The sequence below is a fragment of the Balaenoptera acutorostrata genome, chromosome 4 (genome assembly GCF_949987535.1).
Source record: "Balaenoptera acutorostrata chromosome 4, mBalAcu1.1, whole genome shotgun sequence".
NCBI classification, from domain to species: domain Eukaryota; kingdom Metazoa; phylum Chordata; class Mammalia; order Artiodactyla; family Balaenopteridae; genus Balaenoptera; species Balaenoptera acutorostrata.
This window is the reverse complement of record NC_080067.1, coordinates 78,387,081-78,411,093: the sequence shown is the minus strand read 5'-3', so window position 1 is coordinate 78,411,093 and position 24,013 is coordinate 78,387,081. Positions and strand designations below refer to the sequence as shown.

At 34.7% G+C, this 24,013-nt stretch overlaps 1 protein-coding gene across 13 annotated transcripts in view; it reads right to left on the bottom strand.

Moving 5' to 3' along the window:
- Positions 1-2,579: 2,579 nt before the first annotated feature.
- DLG1 (discs large MAGUK scaffold protein 1) overlaps positions 2,580-24,013 on the bottom strand; it is a 288,506-nt gene continuing 267,072 nt past the window's right edge. For all 13 annotated transcript variants that reach the window (XM_057545184.1, XM_057545190.1, XM_057545179.1 and 10 more), the window contains 3 exons: positions 15,025-15,134; positions 5,375-5,466; positions 2,580-4,429 (listed from right to left, as the gene is read on the bottom strand). In XM_057545184.1, the coding sequence (XP_057401167.1) occupies positions 4,323-4,429; positions 5,375-5,466; positions 15,025-15,134 (309 nt within the window). In that variant the 3' untranslated portion in view covers positions 2,580-4,322. The remainder of the gene's footprint in view (positions 4,430-5,374; positions 5,467-15,024; positions 15,135-24,013) is intronic.

Below are 24,013 nucleotides of genomic sequence, written 5' to 3'. Positions count from 1 at the left end.
TGCTGTTTAGCGGACCAGGATTTGTTTTGCCAGTTCTCAGGTAACCATATTTGGGGGTGGAATGGAGAAAGAGCTGGTAGTAGTAGGAAACGAATGAGAAACCAGTCAGTGAGTAAGTAGTGACTATTTTATTCTTAAATTGAAAGACAACGTATTTTATCTGGGCAATTTAAGTAATTTTTTCCAGACCTGTTTCTAGACTCTCAATAATTAATGTTCTGGAGAATCGCTAGGGATGGTAGGGTCTAACACTGTACAGAGATGTGAGAATGGCTTATGAAATCTTGATGTCTTCCAGTTCCATGTTTAAGGCTGAGTTATGGTAGGTCACAATCACAGCACCTCTGACAAAGAGTAGGAATCCTTAGAAGAAGAGATGAGTTAGCAAGATTATAGAGACTGAAATGTAAATAAGTTCTTAACTAAAAGTCTGTCAAAATTTCTCTATAGGGATAAAGAATGGTGCACCATATTCTTCTTTCTCACTCTTCTGCAACCATAGACACACTCCAGAGCAAGAGGAAGAACAGATATTGAGAATCAAGTATCAGATGCTGTGATTGGTGTTTTGTACACACTGCTCTATTTAATCCTTATTAATAGTCCTGCAAGGTAGTCAATCAAATCTCATTTAAAATATGGCAAAATGAAGTCTCAAGTTAATCTATACAAGGGGAGTTGGAACAATTCCAGGCTTCTGATTCCAAGGAAAAGGGAATTAACTTTTAGGGTGCCCCCTTTATTTGTAATCTTACTGATTCTCAAAATATCTCCGTTTTACAGATAAACAGAAAGAGGGATGACATGACTTGCCCAACTAACGTTACATAACCAGTAAGTGGTAGAGCCGGCATTCAAGTCAAGTCATTCCATAGCCCACCTTCTTTACATTATAGTACTCTGCTGCCAAAGCCAACGAGAGCTATGTTGTGCGATTCTGGAGGGAGATCAATGGAAGATTCAACATTGGACTAAACCAGATAATCTAAATTTGGGTCAGAAAAGTGACATTTGTGTTTTTCCCTGATATCTTTCAAATCCGACCACCTCAATAATATCTCTTAATTTCACTAATATTTACTTTCTTTTAGTCAATAATTCAAATCCCGAGGGACTGAAGAGCCCACTAAATTCAGCTCACAGCAAGGGAGGAAAAGTAACTGGAATGGTAGAAAAACTGTTCCAGGAGCCAGGAGTTAAAGGCTCTAATCCTGGCTCTGTTCCTGGTTGCAGTGCAACTTTGATTAGGACACAGGGATCTCTGGGCTTCTGTTTCACCACCTGTAAATTAAGAGTATTCAAGGCAGAATCTTAGAAGGTAGCTGTTTAGTACTTTAGAAAACAAATTTTCCTCATTAGTAAAGTCCCCAAATTGCCACGTTTGGAGTTTAAATACTGTGTGGTGGTTCAGCAGGTATTTGCTGACCAGAGTGTATTCTGCTGGAATGAGCCCTTCAAGCTTGCTCCCATCATTTTTTGAAGAGCCCTGCGCAGATACGGAGTAGGAAAGCAACCAAAGACGTGTAGTCACATTTAAGAGGCATTTTTACTTTTTCTGAATTAAGGGTATTAAGAAGCATATTAAAAATATGGACTATTTCATAAAACATGCAAAATAGTATTATTCCCTGTGTATTAGAATAGTGGACTTTTCCCCCTAATGAATAGTGTTCCATTTTTGGTTCTAAAGAGTTTCTTTCCTTGTATGTCACTATGACAGTGCTGGGCTGACTTGTTTCCCAGAAACAGTCCTTCCAGCTGTGATGGGAATGACTTGTTCTGTGGGTCTGTCCTTACTTACTATGAGACTCTGGGCAAGGACCTTCATCTAAGTCTATCTTTATCTGTAAAGGGGCAGTAACATAGCATAATTTAAGTCATAGTGCCTTCCACAGTAGGGGCTGAAAAATGAGGCAGCATACTATATTAGAAAGAACTTGGGACAGAGAAACTTCGATACCAATACCCAGCACTGCCATTTACTAGCTAAGGAATCTTGGCCAAGAGATTCTGCTTAAGCCTTATAGTGCGGCCAGTAATTCTTATCTTCTTTTGAAAAATTAAATGATACTAAAGTGTCTGTTGCACAGTAGTACTAAACAATTAGTACTTTTATTAATAATTCTATACAATCTAGAAAGGTGCACAAAAGTATCTTCTTACAAAAAATCACTTAACAAGGACATTCAGAAAGCAATGTAATATACAGTTTAACACATAAATGGTGTCATTTTATAATCTCTTGATATTTTACAACATTCGACCAGTAAATACTTCAAAATGGCTTATGCTGGGGTCCTGCTATAAGGTGATTTCTGAGGCTCTTGAGATCATTTTACAATAGTTTTCTTCTAATCTATTTATGTTTGGAAACAACTTATTATATTAGCATGTAACAGCTATGGTATATATTTCAATGTGTTAACATATTCAATTCCAAAACCTACAGAAGAAATATGATTAGGTTGCCTAATGATTCTTGAATTCAGTTTACAAATGATGTGATGCCCCAAATTGTTCCAAGAAAACGCTAGCTTGTAAAATAATTTTTTCTTTCAGAATACAAGACACATTTAACATACAGATTTTACAATAAAGTTTATTAGCTGTTCTCCTCTTTCTCATAAATGGAATGGATAATGTTGATAATTCTTTACAAACCAGTACTCATTTGTTTAAGAAACTGTAATGAGGAGGTTGTCAAAAACACATATTTAATAAACTCCAAAAAAGCAATGGGAAGCCAAACAGTATTATTAATATAAAAGACCAGAGAAATTGATTTCTGAAATTATCTACTTTTCACTAAAATTTCTTAATTGCTCACCATGAAGATCTGTGCAACTCTACTGCAGAGCAGCTACAAGAGATGAAAGGTGTACAGTCTGAGGGGAAAACACTCATACACATGAGGTTTTTGCCTGTTTGCCTATTAATGAAAGGAGAACTGGAAAGAGGTGGAGGCCAAATCCAAAGCCAATGACAAGAACAACGGTAACAACACCCAATCCCCCCGAAAAAAACCCCCCACAAAAAACCAACCAGGAACCATTTGAAAACTTTTATAGAAAAGAGGAGAACATGCCCATGTTTTTATGTATAACCTAATTTCCCTAAGGGCTTCTTTCCACAACCACCATCCTCCTGTTTTCACTTCACACGATTAAGGAAGATAAAGTCCAATCAATTAATATTTAACTTAAAACCAAACCAAGAGAGTAGGTGGCAAAAGAAAAAAAATATATTTTAAATATACATATATATGTGTGTGTGCAACTATGTAAAGAAAATAATTCCCATAGTTACAGAGTTTAAAGAAAGTTATATATATATTTATATATATATATTTTATTATAACAAAATAGTCAGTTATTGTGGGTAAAATGTTCATTAAAATCTGACCCCTAAGAATGCATTTAAAATTTTAGACTATGAATTGGACTCCTTTCCCACTGCCATAATGATTACATCATCACTGTAATGTCTGTTTTGTATCTATGTCTATGAAATTTTCTCAACCTTATGTGTAAAAGGTGAACTCCCCTAGCACCTAAACATGGCCTCAATTCAGAAAATGTGATGATCATTATGTATGAACAACTTTTGTAAGACACTATAAATAGTGTTGCACAAGTAGATTAAAAACATTTAAACATTGTTATTCCTAGCAAATCTACTGGGAGGAAAAAAAAAAACTTCAAACAATAAAAGACTTTAAGAAGGTATGAATATGAATATCCCTTGTGAAATTATTAAAGTTAACTCAGATATTAATTTTGAAATTAAAAAACATATTTTCCTTATTTGTCTATAATGAAATATTTGCTTTGATAACAGAAGTCAATTGAGAAAAGGACTTGAGAGCTAATATGCTGGCCAAACCATGCTATTAAAGTTAAGCATGCATTGTTGCTCAAAGTTTACTAAATCATTGATTAAAACCACTTTTCTTTCATTTATATTGAAATTTGGAAAGAATGTATATAAAGCTTCTCTGAAAATCTCTTAAAGTTACTTTCCCTTAAACATTAAGGAATTTTACCACAATTTCCCCGTCTCCCCAAATCCTATTAATAGCTGGTCAGGCCATTCCATCTTCATTTGTGAAAAATGGCCACAAACCAATAGTGAGATAAAATAATACAGATGTTACAACTTGAAGGAGACACTAAGATGTCAAAAATAAGTGCAACTGCAGACCATGATGAGTGGGATATGATTCAACATGGAAGAAGTATTGAAGACAGACTCCAGAAGGAAAGGGCAAAGAAGTGTCAGAGAAAATGAGACTGTGGGAAAGAGAAACAGAGAAACATCAGTCCTCATAACTTTTCTTTTGCTGGAACCCAGATGTAAGGACCAGACTGTTCTTCTATGATCTGCTTCACTTGGTTGTAAATGTCTTCCAGCGTATCTCCCTGTATAATAGCTGTAATGATAGAAACAAAATCAGAAACCTCCATTAAAATTGTCTATCTTCACCATTACAATTGTTGGTAAAACAGCAGAAGCTGTATCTTAGAAATACTCATTCAGGAAGAGATACCATCTATGTATTGTTTGCTTAGAAAAGGCTCATTTCATGAATTTTCTTATTTGTAAAACAGAAAAAATTTTATTTTAAAAATTTATCAGAAAGCAAGATTTGGTGATGTTTTACTTTGTTTTGTGTATTTGGGAAATAGACACTGAAGTAATTAGAGGCAAAAGAGCATCTGTCTGCAACTTACTCTTAAATGTTTCAGCAAAATTATAAATGTGGTAAAATGTTAACATTTGTGGAATACGGGTATATGAGAATTGCTAGTACTATTCTTGTGATTTTTCTGTAAGTCTGAAATTATTAAAAATCCTTAAAAAAAAAACCACACACACACATGGGTTACAACACCATGACACTTAATGGTACTTAATATGAACACCACATATAAGCTAATCATTATTTCAAACAAACAATAAACAACAACAAAAACCTATCCAAAGATACCTAAGGAATAATTTAAAGAATAAAATGAATTTGGGAATTGCTACCTATTCTTCTCTTTTTAAACAAATAATATCTTAAAATGGATCAAAATTTATAAAGAATAAGAGAAAAGTCAGTTTCATTGAAGAAGTCAAGTCTGAATGTTTTCCTCTGGTCAGTATGAATTATTCCTGTACACGCTGTCCTCATCGACAACCTAAGAAACACTAAATTTCAAGATTCCTCATCACTGCAACCTAGATTAGATGAATTATTCTGAAACTTAACAGCACTTATTATTACTACTGCTAAATGTGGGCATAGTTCAAAATCCATTTCAATGGGTCAGTTCATATGGCTCCACAGCAAAATTCTACCATAAAGGGCACTGCTACACATGATGCCAACCTGTGAAATGTTCAGTAAATTCTTGTTCCAGTTTCATGGCTCTCTCAAACGTCTTTCTGGCTTGTTCTTCCGTCAGACGCTTATTCATTTCCCTATACAAATAAATTTAGAAATTAGTGATTACTACATTATAATACTTTTGAAAAAGGATGACAGAGGAGAGAAGACATATAAAATCATGAAAAGTTGAGCTCTGTTGAGAATCTTAATGTCATTAAAAACTACGTCCAGTCACTGACTATGTAGCTTTTTACTTGGAATGACAGAAGGGTTTCAACACATTTTTGCATTAGTTCAAGACAGTCAAAAAAACTAAGCATTAATTTGACAGTTTTGACTTCGATGAAAATTTCATATTAAAATATGACTTACAGATCTACTTACCAATTTATAGATAGTAAAGGGGATACATGAACACATTAAATAATACCATGAGAAGGCAATCAGCAAAATATAGTCTGGGGAAAACTGCAGAATAAATGAGTTGTTTTCTTCAACAAATAAACAGAAAAAAGAGAAAGATATGAAGGGAGAATCTGTAGATCAAAAGACTTAACAACCAACTGTCACAAACAGATCTTGTTTGGAACTTGATTCAAACAAATTGAAAAAAATTAAACAAAACTTATGAAACAATCAAGAAAACATGAACTGATGATATCAAGGAATTACTGTTTTAGTGTGACATAGTGATTTTTTTTCTTCTTTATGCTTTTTCATATTGCCTGAACCTTCTACAATGTGTACATATTTTTTTATACAGCAGGTTCTTATTAGTTATCCATTTTATACATATTAGTGTATATATGTTTTAGTGTGACATCATAGTGATGTTTTTTAATAAAGAATTTTATGTTTCAAATATATACAAAGATGTATGGATGAGATCATATAATGTCTGGGGTTTGTTTCAAAATAATCTGGAGTGGAGGGATAAGGAGGTGGGGGGATAGATGAAACGAGATTGGTCACAGTTGATAATTAATGCTACAGCTGGATGATGGATAAATGGAAGTTTGCTCCCAACTTAAGAGGGAAAGCTTTCAATGTTTCATCATCAAATATGATGTTTGTTTTGATATTTTGTAGATGACCTTTATCAGATTAAGGAAATTCCCTTCTGTTCATAGTTTACAAAATATTTTTGTCATGAATAGATGTTAATTTTATCAAATGCTTTTTCTGCATTTATTAAAATGATTTTTTTTATACTAAAAGTTTTTTTTTTTTTTGGCTGAGCGCCGAGTCCTAACCACTGGACTGCCAGGGAATTCCCCGTAAAATCTGTTAATGCGGTACACTACACTGATTTTTTAAAAAACTGAAGTATAGTTGATTTACCATGTTGTTAGCTTCAGGTGTACAGCAAAGTGTTTCTGTTATATACGTATCTATCCTTTTCATATATATATATTCTTTTTCAGATTCTTTTCCATTATAAGTTATTACAAGATACTGAATATAGTTCCCTGTGCTATATAGTAGGTCCTTGGTGTTTATCCATTTTATATATAGTAGTGTGTATCTGTTAATCCCAAACTCCTACTTCATCCCTCCCCCTCCCCTTTGGTAATCATGTTTGTTCTCTATGTCTGCGAGTCTTACACTACACTGATTTTTAAAAATTACTTTAAAAATTGTGGTAAAATATACACAATATAAAAGTTACCATTTTAGCCATTTTAAAGTATACACTTCAGTGGCATTAGTACCTATGCAAGCATCACCACCATCCATACCTATAATTCATTTCATCCGGTAAAACCAAAACTCTATACCTATTAAAAATAACTCCGCACTCTTGCCTCCCCCTGGCCCCTGGCAACCACCATTTTTTCTGTCTCTATGATTTTGACTACTCTAGCTGCCTCATATAAGTGGAATCATACAGTATTTGTCTTTTTGTGACTGGCTTACTTCACTTAGCATAATGTCTGCAAGGTTCATCCATGTTGTAACACATTGCAGAATTTCCTTCCTTTGTGTGCATATACCATATTTTGCTTAACCATTCATCTGTCGATGGACATTGAGTTTCTTCCATGTTTCAGCTATTGTGAATAATGATAACATGAACATGGGTGTACAAATATCTCTTTAAGACCTTGTTTTCAATACTTTTGGGTATATACTCAGAGGTGGAACTGCAGGATCATATGGTAATTACGATTTTCAGTATTTTGAGGAAGTGCCATAACTATTTTCCACAGCAGCTGTACCATTTTACATTCCCACCAACAGTATACAAGAAGTCCAGTTTTTCCACATCCTTGGCAGCAATTATTTTTTTTTGACAGTAGCCATCCTAATGGGTGTGAGGTAGTATGTCATTGTAGTTTTGATTTGCATTACCCTAGTGATTAGTGATGATAGGTATCTATTCATGTGCTTATTGGCCATTTGTTTATCTTCTTTGGAGAAATGTCTATTCAAGTCCTGTGCCCATTTTTAAAATTTATTTGTTTATTTATTTTTATTTATTTATGGCTGTGTTGGGTCTTCGTTTCTGTGCGAGAGCTTTCTCCAGTTGTGGCAAGCGGGGGCCACTCTTCATCGCGGTGCGCGGGCCTCTCACTATCGCGGCCTCTCTTGTTGCGGAGCACAGGCTCCAGACGCGCAGGCTCAGTAATTGCGGCTCACGGGCTCAGTTGCTCCGCGGCATGTGGGATCTTCCCAGACCAGGGCTCGAACCCGTGTCCCCTGCATTGGCAGACAGATTCTCAACCATTGAGCCACCAGGGAAGCCCCTGTGCCCATTTTTGAATCAAGTTTTTTGTTGTTGTTGTTGAGTTTTAGTTTCTATATATTCTGGATATTAATCTGTTATCAGACATATGACTTACAGATACTTTCTCCCATTCTGTGGGTTGCCTTTTTATTCTGTGGATAGTGTCATTTGATATAAAAAGTTTTAAAATATTCACACAGTCTAACCTTCCTTTTTTTCTTTTGTTACCTGTGTCTTTGGTGTCATATCTAAGAAATCACTGCAAAATCCAGTGTTATGAAGCTTTTGTCCTATGTTTCCTTCTAAGAGTTTTATTGTCTTACATTTAGGTCCTTGATCCATTTTTAGTTGACTTTTGTATGTGGTGTTAGGTAAGGATCCAACTTCATTCTTCTGTATGTGGATATGCAGTTTTCCTAGCACCATTTGTTGAACAGACTGTCCTTTCCTCATTGAATGGTCTTGCATCCTTGTCAAAAATCAACTGACCATTTCTTCCCCCTGGTTTTTTATCTCTGTTGTTATGCCAGTACCACAGCATTTTGATTTCTGTAGTTTGCAATAAAATTTGAAATCAGGAAGTGTGAGTCTTCCATTTTTTTGTTCTTTTTTAAAGATTGTTTTCACTATTTGGGGGTTCCTTGAGATTCTATATGAATTTTAGTATGGATTTTTCTATTTTTGCAAAAAATATCATTGGGATTTTGATAGGTATTGCATTGAACGTGTAGGTCACTTTGGGTGGTACTGACATTTTAACAATATTAAGTGTTCCAATCCATGAACATGGAATGTGTTTCTACTTATTTATATCTTAATTTCTTTCAGCAATGTTCTATAGTTTTCATTGTACAAGTCTTTCACCTACTTGGTTAATTCCTAAGTATTTTATTCTTTTTGATGCTATTGTAAATAAAATTGTTTTTGTAATTTCCTTTTCAGATTGTTCATTGTTTATGTATAGAAATGTAACTGATTTTTGTATGTTGACTTTGCATACTTCTACTTTGCTGAATTTATTCGTTCTAATGGCTTTTGTGTGGAGTCTTTATGGTTTTCTACAGATAAGATCATATCATCTGCAAACAGAGATAATTTTGCTTCTTCCTTACCAATTTGGATGGCTTTTTTTTTCTTGCTTAATTCCTCTGGATACAACTTCTAGTACTACGTTAAACAGAAGTGGTGAAAGCAGGCATCCTTGCCTTATTCCTGATCTTAGAAGAAAAGCCTTCAGTCTTTCACCATTGAGTATGATGTTTGCTGTCAGTTTTTCATAAATGGCTTTTATTATGTTGAGATAGTTTCCTTCTATTCTGATTTTGTTGAATATTTTTATCATGAAAGGGTGCTGAATACTGTCAAATGCTTTTTCTACATCAGTTGATGATCATGTGATTTCCCCCTTCATTTTGTTATGTGGTTTATTACAATGATCCATTTTCATATGTTGAAACATCCTTGCATTCCAGGAATAAATCCCACTTGCTCATGGTGTATAATCCTCTTAATATGTTGGTGAATTGTTTGCTAATATTTTGTTGAGGATTTTTACATAAATGTTAATAAGGGATATTGGTCTACAGTTTTCTTGTAGTTTCTTTGTATGGCTTTTGTATCAGGGTAATGCTGGTCACATAGAATGAGTTAGGAGGGATTGGCATTAGTTCTTCTTTTAAATGTTTGTTATAATTCACCAGAGAAGCCATCAGACCCAGAGCATTTCTTTGTTGGGAGTTTCTGACTATTGATTCAATTTTCTTAATATAGGGTGTATAAGTTATATGTATACAAAACTTACTCTAGTTACAGGTCTATTCAGATTTTCTATTTCTTTGTGATTTAGTCTTGGTAGGTTTTATGTTTCTAGCAATTTGTCCACCTAGGTTACCCATATTTTTGGTGCCCAATTGTTCATAATACTCTCAGAATCCTTTTTATTTCTGTATAATCAGTAGTAATGTCCCTACTTTCATTTCAGAGTTTAGTTTCAGAGTCTTCTTTTTTTCCCTTAGTCTGTCTACCTAAAGGTTTGTCATTTTTCTTGATCTTTTTGAAGAATCAACTTTTGTGGCCTAACATATGGTCTACCCTGGCAAATGTCCCATGTGCACTTGAGAAGAATGTGTATTCTGTTATTACTGGCTAGAGTGTTCTGTATATGTCTGTTAGGTCTATCTGGTTTATTGTGTTGTTTAAGCCCTCCATTTCCTTATGTATCTTCTGTCTGGTTGTTCCATCCATTATTTTGAGTGGGGTACTGAAGTCTCCAACTATTATTGTAGAGCTGTTTCTCCCTTCAATTGTGTCAGTTTTTCCTTCATATATTTTGATGATCTGTTATTAGGTACATAACTGTTTATAATTCTTATATCTTCTTGCCATATTGAAACTTTAATTAATATACAATGTCCTTCTTGTCATATATAACCTTTTTCGATTTAAAGTCTATTTTGTCTGATATTGGTATAGCTACTCCTGATCTCTTTTGGTTACTATCTGAATAGAATATCTCTTTTACTTTCTCAACTTGTGTCTTTGGATTGCATGTGTTTTATCCAGTCTGCCAATCTTTGTCTTTTGATTGGAGAGTTTAGTCCACTTACATAGATTACTGAAAATAAGGACTTCTGTATGTGATAATTCACTTTTCTCTTGCTGCTTTCAAAATTCTGTCTCTGTCTCTTGATAGTTTGATTAAAATGTGTTTCAATGTAGGTCTCTCTGAGTTCATTTTACTTGAAGATTGTTGAGCTTTTTGGATGTTTATATTCATGTCTCTCATCAAGTTTGGGAAAATTTCAGCCATTATTTTTTCAAATATTCTCTCTGCCTTTTCTCTTTCTTCTAATACTGGGACTCCCAGATGCATATGTTCTTCCGGTTGATGGTATCCCACAGGTTCCTTAGGATCTGTTCACTTTTCTTCAGTCGTTTCTCTTTCTGTTCATAGCCTTGATAATTTCCATTCTTCTATCAAGTTTGCTGAATCTTTGTTCCTGCCTGCTCAAATCTGTGTTTGAATCCCTCTTTGAATGAAATTTTTCATTTCAGTTATTGTACTTTTCAGCTCCAGAATTTCCTTTTGGTTTCCTACCTCTTTATTGATGTTTCCATTTTGTTCACACATTGTTTCCTTGACTTTTTCCACTTCTTCTTTGAGTTTGCTCAGAAACTTTAAGACAGCTGTCTTAAAGTCTTTGTCTAGTATATCTGCCATTAGGTCTTTTTCAGGGACAGTTTCTATTGATTTATTTTTTCCCCTTTGAATAGGCCACACTTTCTTGTTTCTTTGTATGCCTTATAAATTTCTGTTGAATACTGGACATTGGAATCTTATAATGTGATAATGCCAGAGGTAAAATTCTCCTTCCTTTAGGGTTTTTTGTTTGTTTTTGTTGTAGGATGGCTCCATGCCAGGGATTAGCCTGAGGTATACACAAGGTCTTCTCAGATCTTTTCTGAGCCTGTGCCTTTCCCTGGGCATGTGTGTTGACTTTCTGAATACTCCTGTATATGTGAACGTCCTAGTCTGGCTCCCAAATGGGAAAAAGAAAACGTAAAAGAGGGGGAAAAAAGGCACCACCAGCCCCTTAACTCTCTAGAAGTCACTTCAGCCTGAGAGGTGGGGCCCTGCAACAGTGGCAGTGGGGTTTGCAACAATGGCTCCCTGCTTCTTTCTGTGTCTGCACCTCCACAGTCAGAAGCAGGAATCAGCTATCTGAGCAGAGATTCCCCAGTGTTTGGAGGACAAGGTCCTTATTCCCCACCCTGGCTCCACAAACTTTATGTAAGCTGCTCAAGGAATGAGTGCAAGGCTACCTGCTAGGGGGCTGAAGGTGGGGAAATGGGAAGTTGCTACCGTGGTAAGAGGTGAAATAAATCAAATTTGACAGTTCAAACCATCCCCTAGAAGCTGCAAGCCTTCAATGAATTCCTGAGTTCCAAAATACAGTTGCCCCTTGAACAATGTCAGGGTTAGGGGTGCCAACCCTCCATGCAGTTGAAAATCCATGTATAACAGTCGGCCCTCCATGTGCTTGGTTCCTCTGTATCCATGGTTCCGCATCCACAATCAACCGCAGATTGAGTAGTACTGCAATATTTACTACTGAAAAAAATCCATGTTTAAGTAGACCCATGCAGTTCAAACCTGCGATGTTCAAGGGTCAACATCAGACAGATTCTGCAAGTCCAACTGTTGTCTAGGTGGGGAGATAGATTCCTGGTACTTCCTACTCCATCTTCTCTCTAGCTCTATTGCTGATTAATCTTAAATGTTAACCTAGCCTTGCATTCCTTAAATAAACCCAACTTGGCTGTTGTATTTTATCTTATTAAAAAAATTGTTGGAGGACTTCCCTGGTGGCGCAGTGGTTGAGAATCTGCCTGCCAATGCAGGGGACATGGGTTCGAGCCCTGGTCTGGGAAGATCCCACATGCCGCGGAGCAACTAGGCCCGTGAGCCACAACTACTGAGCCTGCGCATCTGGAGCCTGTGCTCCGCAGCAAGAGAGGCTGTGATAGTGAGAGGCCCGCGCACCGCGATGAAGAGTGGCCCCCGCTCGCTGCAACTAGAGAAAGCCCTTGCACAGAAACAAAGACCCAACACAGCCAAAAATAAATAAAGAAAGAAATAAACAAAGAAGCTTTCAGTTAAAAAAAAAATTGTTGGATTCAAATTGCTCTATTTTGGTAAGGATTTCTGTATCTATATTCATGGTAAGACTGGTTTGTCATTTTCATTTCCTGTGAAATCTTTCACAGGTTTTGGTATTAAATTAATGCCCATAAAATTAGTTGAAGAATCTTTATAAGACTGGTATTACTTCTTAGCTTTTGGTGGAATTCAGTAAGTCCTCTGGCTCTTTTATTTGTGGGAAGGCTTTTCATAACAAAGTCAAGTTCTTTAGGAGTACAGGTCTAGATTTTCTATTTCTTTTTTTCCTTTTCTATTTCTTCAGATTTTTTTAAAGTATAATTTTCAAACATAGAACAGAAATATCATAAATGTATATCTTGATGAGTTTTCAGCAACTTAACGCTTACCTGTATATCCAGTACCTAGACTGAGATAGAGAACATTACATCAGCACCTAAGAATCTGGGTGTCTTCACTCCAGTCACCAACCTACCCTCAAAGAGTAACCTCTATTTGATTTCTATAAGCAATGATTAAATTTGGGATCATGGAGTATATATACTTTTAGGTCTGAATTTTTTTTTACTCAAATTATGTTTGTGAGATTCTTCTATACTTCTGTGTGTAATTGGAGATTGCTCATTCTCATTACTGTAGAATATTTCATTTTGTGTGAATATGTCATATTTACATAGGCTCTGATGGGTATTTGGATAGTTTCAAGTTTTTAGTTATTTAGTACAGTATTTCCATCTTGAAATCAAGGTGTAAATTTTGCAGATGTTGAGTGCAGTGGTCTATGTATGTCAGTTAGGTAAAGTTTCTAATTTGTGTTGTTGTATATCCTTATTTATTTTTTTATTTGTCTCTTTTCTTATTGTATTACTTTGTGATTCTTTTGTTATGTTCGCCCACTATGATTGTGGAATTATTATTATTTTTCCTACATAGCTGTCAATTTGTGCTTTAGATATTTTGAGACTGTGTTACTAAAAGTGTAAAACAAATGTATAAATATATCTTCCTAATGGAGTGAACCTTTAATTTCTATGAATGTCCCTCTTTATCTCTAGTAATACTTACCTTAAAGTATACTTTGAAAGTAGTATAAACCAGCTTAATTTATTTAGTGTTTGCAGGGTATATCCCTTTTTTCTATTCTCTTTCAGCCCTTCCATAGACTAATAATTAAGGTATGTCTTATGAAAGCAACATATAATTGATGGGTTTTATAGCACACTACCCCAAAATATGGTACCTTGGCATATTGAATATTTTATGTTGAAGGAATTTGAAAAATGACAGGTACAGGAAGGACTCTCTGACCTTCACCTGAAGCAGGTCAAAAAGACCCTCATGTGAGAGGTGACCTCCCTACATCTGAAGGACCATCCTTATCCTTATCCTTATCCTTATCTCTGACGATGGAGGGAAGCTGAGAGGAATCTGAATGAACAAGCCTTACTAAGTTTCCACTAGTTTACTACTCTTAAGTCATATCGTCTGGTCCTATCACATTTTCCCATCACTCTCCACTCTTCATCTAACCTAGTATAAAAATGTTCAGGTTTAACCATTTCTTTGGATTTTCATTTTCTTATGAAGGGTCCTATGTCATGTAAAACTTAAATAAATTTGCATGCTTTTCTCTTGTTCATCTGTCTTTTGTTACAGAGGCCCAGCTGAGAACCTGGAGGAGTAGAAGGTAAAGATTCTTTTCCTTTTCTACAAAAGCAACATATAGTTATTTATTTTTCATTCCTCTATTCTGACAATTTTTGTATTTTAATTGGACCATTTAGTCTAGAATTTAAGGAAACATTTGGGTTAATTTATACTATCTTACTATCTGTATCCTTTTGCCCCACCTAATACTATGTTTCTATTTGCTCATTCCTCTCTTCTTTTAATATTTATTTAAATTCTATTTTTTGTCCTCTATTAGGTAACTATTTATACATTATTTTATTCTCTTAATGGTTACCCAGAGCTGCACTGCCCAATTAAGTAGGTACTGGACACATGTGACTATTTAAACCTAAAAATTCTAACATATGTTACTTTATACTTTAGTATATTAATGTTGATGATTATGATAGTTAATATCAAGAGTGCTTATTTAATCCTCACAACAACCCTCTGAGGTGGGTATACTATTATTACCTGCAATTTACAGATAAAGGAATTGAGATGCAAGAAGGGTAAGCAAATTACCCAATGTAATAAGTAACAGAGACTGGATTTGTATTTAGAGGCTGTGCCTTAGGCATTTACACTTACATGATATTTTCCATGGATTTGGGTTTAATAAAAATGGAGATTGGGTAAAGTTGTGCAATCTGTAATCTCTTTATGGCATTTCCAGACACATCGAGGATACAGTGTTTGCCCTAAAACAGACGGAATAGGGAAGAAAAACAAGTGAACCAAGTATTTTCAACTATTTCAAAGGTACATTTCCTACAAGTACAAAATCTGAATTATGATATGTTTGGATCCTGTTCACTTTAAGCAAACTTGTCATTTCTGTTATGAAGACAATGAATAATGACTATGGATAACTGGTTTTCTATTCTCAAATATTACATTTAAAAAGGAATGAAAATACAGTTCCCTTACTCCTAGCTTTCACAGATCAGTAATCTCTCAAAATGGCAACCAATATGGGGTTCCTATCTTTTACTTTGCTGAGAAAGGGCACTAAAAAATACCCTAAGCTACCATCTTACCACAACCATCATTTCATAAAAGAATATATGATCAAACAAGAATGTAAAAGTGTAGGATAAAGGAGAATCTTTAAAACTGAATAAATTTAAATTTATAAAACCTCACTACCACTCTCTGTTCTATTTTTCATCTTACTGGTGACCAGTAAAAACTTTATCACAAACTGAAGCATTTGGAAACCCCAATTCTGAGTTTAAGACGCTTTCCTGACATGCTTAAATTCACTGCCAAAGGCCATTAAGGTTTTTAGTAAAGATGAGCATTTCCATGTTAAATAGGGTAGTACTTCTAATTTATCAAACAGATTTTATTATAACATTTAAAGTCAGGTACTACCCCATAATGCGTCTTGTATTCTAAGGGCTTGAATCCACTTGAATGAATGATAATTTCAACTCAGTAGGACTATTTAAAATAAAAAAATTAATATTTTATGAATACTTCAAACATATAGAAGGTAAATAACAGATATACATGTACCCACCACCTCCTTTTATTAGATATTACTATTTTACCTGATTGCTTAGAAATTTTAAAAAACTTTACATTGAAACATTAACATTCTATCTTGTTTGCTTTATCTCCCTCTATATATGTGTACACAATAGTTTAACAGTAAATTGCAAACATAAAACTTCTTTACCCCTTATTTCCTAAACACAATGACATCTCTTACATAACCACAGTATAATTTCAGTTGGTCATCTAGTATCCTTTACTGCAAAAGGAAAAAAAGTATTCTTGCTCTAGGGTCCAATCCAGGACCACAAATTGCATTTAGTTGTAATGTCTCTTTAGTCTCTGTCAATCTGGCACAGTTCTTTAGTCTCTGTCTTTCATGATCTTGATATTTTTCAAGAGTACAGAACATTTTTTTTCATAGAATATGCCTCAACCTGGGTTTGCCTGATGTTTCCCATCAGATGGCAGGATACACATTTTTGGTAGGAATACCACAGAAGTGATGTTGCATCCTTCTCAGTCCATCATATCAGGAAGCATAAGATGTCTACTAGTGGTGTTAATTTTGATCACTTTTTAAAGGTTTTTGTCTGCCAGGTTTAGATGACTATTTTCCTTTTTTAGCTGATAAGTATTTGGGGGAAGGATATGTTGAAACTATGTAAATATTCTGTTTCTCATCAGGTATTGATTCACTCATTAATTTTAGCATACACTGATGATTCTTGCCTGAAACAATTATTATCATGGTGGTTGTCAAGAGAGCTCTCTTAATTCCATCATTCCTTCTAACCTTATTAGTAGACATTCTAATAATGTAAGGTAAAGCTTTCCCTTCTATCTACTTATTTATTTATTCATATATTTATTTATACCATTATGGACTCTTGGATTCTTGTTCTCTATGTTATAATCACTTATTATCATTTATTTTAATATTTCAATTATGCCAGACTTGGCCACTGGGGGGCCTTACAGGTTGCTTTCAGTGTCTTTTTGACATATTTGTATCATTCTTTAAGCACTTCCTTAGTTTTCTGAGCAAAATGTTCTAGGCTCATCTTGTACTTTCCCAGTGGAATCAGCCATTATTCTAATGAGTTCTGGACCTTTTTAATGGAGGATAGTATTTCGAAGCCAAGATCTCGACACTAGATATTCTCATTGTTTATTGAGGAGTCATCATTTTTAGGCCTTCTTTGTGGACAGAGCAAGAAAACATATATACACATTTATATTTCTATATCTGTATTAAGATACATGGGTTTATATTCATATCTCTAATTCCAATCCAATTACCATAGAGTTTATTCTACCCTCTCCCCTTTCCATATTTCTAAAATCCCTTCTTTGACAGCGAGAAATCTAGCTCCCACCAATTGTCAATATATTAATTTATTTGCTCAACTCTAAAATATACCTTAAAGTAGTTTCAGACCTATTAACCCATACCACTCTAATTAGAGTTCAATATTTGTTCATAGGCTTTCTGTCTTTAGCCTGTCTTCAAGGATTATTGGGATTAAGACTTCTCCCCTCCGTTCCTCTCTTCAATGAAGTTATTTGAAAATTAATTTAAAAATAACTATTTCAAACAGTTAGACTAGGTTTAGTTTGCTTATATATCATTCTGCTTTCCCTTCATCTTCTCTTCTTGTTTTTTTAATATACAAAATGTTAACACAGTTCTAAAGTCAAAATTATACAAACAGGTATACTTGGAGAAATGCTACACCTCCATCCCTTCTACCTCAATCCCAATCTCCCATCCTTTCCACTCCTCCCTCGTAGGTAACCGATCTCAGGTTTGATTTATCATTTTTATCTCTTATTTTTGTGTGAATTGTGTATTTATATCTTTTGTCCATTTTCTAATAGATTTTGGTCTCTATTCGCTCAATTTTTAACAGTTTTTAATATTCGGGAATATCAGCCCTTTTCTTGAAGATTTTTTCTGTCAGTTGTTTTTTGACATTGGTAATGGTGTTTTCTATTAGTTTTAGGAAAAGTTTTTTGGTCAAGCAAAAGTCTTTTTGTTTTCATGCATTCAGAAGTTATCAGTCTTTTACTGCATCTGAATTTTGATTCATGGTTAAAAAACCTTCCCTACGCCCAGGTTATATTTTCTTCTGTCAATTGTATTAGAGCCAATTTTTGTGTATGGTGTGAAGTATGGTTCTTTTATTTATTTATTTATTTATTTGGTTGCACTGGGTCTTAGTTGCAGCACCTGGGCTCCTTAGTTGCAGCTTGCGGGCTCCTTAGTTGTGGCATGCGAACTCTTAGTTGCGGCATGCATGTGGGATCTAGTTCCCTGACCAAGGATTGAACCCGGGCCCCCTGCATTGGGAGCATGGAGTCTTATCCACTGCGCCATCAGGGAAGTCCCCCTGAAGTATGGTTCTAATTTACCTTTTCTCCAGTTGTTCCAACACTATTTACTTAAAAGCCCATTATTAAAAGCCCCAGTGATATGAGATTGCACCTTTGTCATATACTATATTTTCATATGTATTTGGGTCTTTCCTGGATTCTCTTTTCTATTCTACTCGTCTTTTTGTCCTATTCATGGGTCATTAACACACTGTTTTAATTAAGAAGTCTTAATAGTATTCTTTAATATCTGGTAGGGCTAGACTCTCTTGTAGCTTTTCTTTTTGTGTTGTCCTGGCTTCTCTTATGAACTTCAATTCCATTTGTCTAACCCCATAAAAAAGCTGGTAGTTATTTTTTACCGGGATTGTGCTCATATATAAATAGCTTAGACAGAACTGGCAGCTTTACAACGTTGAATTGTCATAGCTAAGAACAAGGGATGCCTTTACATTTGATCAAGTCTAATATTCTGTCTTTCAGGAGTGTTTTACAGATTTCTTCATATAAGTCTGTATATTTCTCATTAAGTCTACTAAGTATTTTACATGCTATTTCTTACATTATAAATGGGGTTTTCTCTATAATCATCTTCTGATTACTGTTCATGTAAAAGAAAGCTATTAACTTCTGCATATTAATTTTATATGCTACCTTACTCTAGCTTTTTATTTTATGTCTTTGATTTTATAAGTCTTTAATTTTATAATAAATTTATATTTTACAAAATAAATTTTATAATAAATTTTGTATGGTTTCTAGGTTACCATATTATCTGAAAACAGAGATAGTTTTCTTTCTTTTCCAATTCTTATGCCTCTGATTGATTTGTATTGTGTAATAGCATTGACTAATACCTTGAGTAGTAGTAGAGATAATGGACATCCTTGCCTTGCTCCTATCATAATGGCACTGCCTCAATGTTTCTCCCATTAAGGATTTTGATCCGTCCATCTCAATCTTTTTCTTTTTTTCTCTTTAAAAAAATATCAACAATCTCTGTATTTTTGAGATTTCCCCCTCCCAGTAGAGGTACTGGATTTTACCAAATGCTTTTCAGGCATCTGTGAATATATGATTTTTCTCTTTAGATCTGTTAATGTGGTAGATTACATTAATGGATTTCCTCATATTGAGCTGACTTTAAATACCTTTAATCCCATTTGGTCATGGTATATTATTTTTGCATTGTGGTATTGGATTCTGTTTATTAAAATATTTAACACTTTTGTATTAATATTTATCAGTGATACTGATCTATAATTTTCACTGTTTTCATCAGGTTTAGATATCAATATTAGACTTGCTTCATAAAAAGAATGCTCTTGAACAGTATTTATGGAGCTTTAGGATGATCTAATCTTTCAAGATTTATTAGAATTCCCCCATGAAGTCATCTGGGCCTGATGCTTTTTGTGGCATAGTTTCTTGATAACTTGCTCTATTTCTTCTAAAGATTTCTTCTTCTATAGAAATCTTTCCATCTCTAATAGGTCAATTTTGGTAAACTGTATTTTTCTAGGAAATTATCCATCTCAACCAAGTTTAAAATTTTATTTATATAAAGATATGCAATATAGTCTTTTATGATTTCATAATATTTCAATGGTTATGCCCCCTTGTCATTTCCTGTGTCTAGTGTTTGTGATTTTCCCCTTAAAAAAAATCAGGTTAGCTAGTAGTTTGTCTATTGTGTTATTTCTTTCTAGATCTTCTGCTTTTCTATTCTCCACCTTAATTTCTTACAAAAATCCATTTTATTATTTTTATTATAAAGAATATGTATGCAAGTGACAAAAAACTTAAGTAGTTCAGAAAGCATATAATGTTAAAGATACAAGTTCTGTTTTCCCCCAAAGCACTAGGAGGAATGTCAGTTAAATGAAAAAAAAGGCTCAGTTAAGGCATAACTGACATACAATAAACTGCAGATATTGAAAGTATACAATTTGGTAAGTCTTGACATGTATATACACCTTGAAATCATCACCATAATCAAAATAATAAATATATCAGTCACTCCCCAGTTTCATACCTCTTTGTAACCTCTCCTTCCTGTCCTTCTCCAAGCAACTACTAGTCTGCTTTTTGTTACCATAGATTAGTATGAAATTTCTAAAACTTTATGTAAGTACAATTATTCAGTATGTAGTTTACTGTCTGGCTTCTTTCACTCAGCAAACTACTTTGGGATTCATCCATGTTGTTGTGTAACATCAACAATTTATTACTTTTTATTGCTGAGTAGTAGTCCATTACATGAATATACCACACTTTATCCATTCACCAGATGAGGGACATCTGGGTTATTTCCAGTTTTTGCCCATTATAAATAAAGCTGTTACGAATATTCATGTTAAGTCTCTGTATGGACATATGATTTCTTTCCTCCTATCTCTGTCAAAACTTGGTAATGGTCAGTTTAAAAAAACTTAGCCATTCCAATGGGTATGTAGTGGCTCCTCATTAAGGTTTCAATCTGCATTTACCTAATGACTGACTGTGTTGAGTATCTTTTCATGTGCTTATTGGCCATTTTTATATCTTCCTTCGAGAAACGTCTTTTCAAGTCCTTTGTTCATTTAAAAATAGGGTTGTCTTTATTATCGTGATGAAAGAGTTCTTTACATATTCTAGATACAAATCTTTTATGAAATATATGATGTGAAAATATTTTCTCCTAGTATATGGCTTGTCTTTTTATTCACTTAACAGTGTTCCCCGCCCCCCCCCCCCCCCCCCGCAAGAGCAGAAGTTTTAATCTTGATGAAGTCCAATGTACCATTTTTCTTCTTTTATGGATCGTGCTTTTGGTATATTAGCTTAGGAATCATTGCCAAACCCAAAGTCATGAAGATTTTTCCTATGTTTATAGTTCTAGGATTCAGATTTAGGATCTATTTTGAGTTAATTTCTGTGTATGGTATGAGGTGTGGCTAGTCAATTGTTCCATCACCATTTGTTGAAAGAATATCCCTTTCTCCACTGAATTGTCTTTGCACCTTTGACCACAGCTGTCCATATATACGTGGGTCCATTTAAGGATTCTCTAGTATGTTACACTGATCTACCTATCTTCATGCCAATATCTTTATGCACACCATCTTGATTAACTGTATTTTTATAAATGTCAAAATGAAGTAGTGTGAGTCCTTCAGCTTTGTTCTTTTTCAAAGTTGTTTTGGCTATTTTAGATCTTTTGCATTTCCATATGAACTTTAGTATTATTATCATGTCAATTTCTACAAAAAGAACTCCTGGGATTTTTGATTGGGGTTGTACTGAGCCTAAAGTGCAGGTGAACAAAACTGATATCTAAACAACACTGAGTCTTTCAATCCATGAGCATGGTGCATCTCTCCATTTATTTAGGTCTTCTTTAATTCTCTCAGCAATGCTTTGTAGTTTTTCGTGTACTGATCTGCAAATTTTTTTGGTCAGATTTATCTCTAAGTATTTAATATATTTTTAATGCTACTACAAATAATGTTTTTTAAAATTTCAATTTGGTCTAGTATATAGAAATACAATTGATTTTTGTATATTGATCAATACTGTATCCTTTGATCTTGCTAAGCTTATTTACTAGTTCTAGTAGCATTTTTTTTTTTTTGTAGATTCTATCAGATTTTTTACATAGACAATCATGTTGTCTGCAATTAAGGACAATTCTACTTCTTCCTTTCCAATTTGGATGACTTTTATTTCTCTCTCTTGTCTTACTGCACTGGCTAGGACCTCTAGTACAATGCTGAAAACAAGTGGTGAGAGTGGGTATCCTTGACATGTTTCTGATTTTAGGGGGAAAACACTGAGCTTCTTTCATCATTAAGTATGATGATAGGTGTAGGATTTTTAGAATATTATTTATCAGTTTGAGAAAGTTCTTTTCTATTCCCAGTTTGTAGAGAGTTTAATCAAGAATGGATGTTGGGGGACTTCCCTGGTGGTGCAGTGGTTAAGAATCTGCCTGCCAATGCAGGGGGCACAGGTTTGATCCCTGGTCCGGAAGATCCCATAAGCTGTGAAGCAACTAAGCCTGTGCATCACAACTACTGAACCTGCGCTCTAGAGCCTGTGAGCCACAAATACTGAAGCCCGTGTGCCACCACTACTGAAGCCTGTGTGCTCTAGGGCCCGTGTGCTGCAACTACGGAGCCTGCCTGCTGCAACTACTGAAGCCCGCGTGCCTAGAGCCCGCTCTCCGCAACAAGAGAAGCCACCGCAGTGAGAAGCCTGTGCACCGCATCGAAGAGTAGCCCCCGCTTGCCGCAACTAGAGAAAGCCCGCGCACAGCAATGAACACCTAATGCAGCCAAAAAAAAAGGATGTTGGATTCTGTCAAAGCTTGTCCTAAACTATGGAGATAATCATGTGGTTTTCCTTTTTTAGTTTAATATAGTGAGGTAAACTGACTGCTTTTCTCATGTTAAAATTTACCTTGAATTCACTGAATAAACCCTAACTTGGTGGTTATATTATCTTCTTTATATTGTTAGATCAAATCTGTAAAAATTTTGTTTAGAAATTCTGCATCTATGTTCACAGAAATTGGTCTGTAGTTTTTTTGGTAATGTGTAGTCAGGTTTTGAAATCTAGGTAATGCTGGACTCAGAATAAATTGGGAAGCACTCCCTCTTTTTAAATTTTATGGTAGAAAATGGGTATTATTTCTTCCTTAAGCGTTTGGTAAAATTTATTAGTGAAGCCATCTGGGCCTGGAGTTTTCTTTGTGGAAAGGTTTTAAAATACAAATCAATTTCTTTAACAGATGTAGGGCTATTCAAATTATCTATTTCTTCTTGAGCTTAAGTAGTTTATTCCTTTCAAGGAATTTATCCTTTTCATCTAAATTGTTGAACTCAGTGGTATAAAGTTGTTACTAATTTCTGACTTTTCTTTAAATATTTGTACATTTTGTTATTCTCTCATTCCTGATTTTGGTAATTCGTGTCTTCTCTCCTTTTTTCTGACCAGTCTGGTTAAAGGTTTATCAATAACTTTGATCTTCTCAAAGGACAAGTTTTGGTTTCATCGATTTTATCTATTGCTTTTGTTTTCTTTTTTATTAGTTTCCTCTCTGATCTTCATTTTCTTCCTTCTGCTTACCACATAATTTCTGTTTTTATTTATATCATGTTCTTCCTTTATCTTTTTCTAGCACTTTACACTAGGGATTTGGTTTATTTATTCTCATTCATTAAAAAAAAATATTTATTTATTTATTTATTTAATTTTATTTTTGGCTGCGTTGGGTCTTCGTTGCTGCATGTGGGCTTTCTCTAGTTGTGGTGAGTGGGGGCTACTCTTTGTTGCGGCGCGGGGGCTTCTCATTGTGGTGGCTTCTCTTGTTGCAGAGCATGGGCTCTAGGCACGTAGACTTCAGTGGTTGCAGCACGCAGGCTTGGCAGTAGTGGCGCGCAGGCTTGGCAGTAGTGGCGCACGGGCTTAGTTGTTCTGCAGCATGTGGGATCTTCCCCGACCAGAGCTCAAACCTGTATCCCCTGCATTGGCAGGAGGATTCTTAACCACTGCGCCACCACGGAAATCCCTATTCGCATTCATTTTTCTTTGGAAAAGTTTTTAAGGCTATGAATTTTCCTTTGATCACTGTTTTAAATGTATCCCATGTATTCTGATATGTACTATGTTCATTTTTAAGAAATTCTGTAATTTCATTTTGTATTTTCTCCTTCACTTAAGA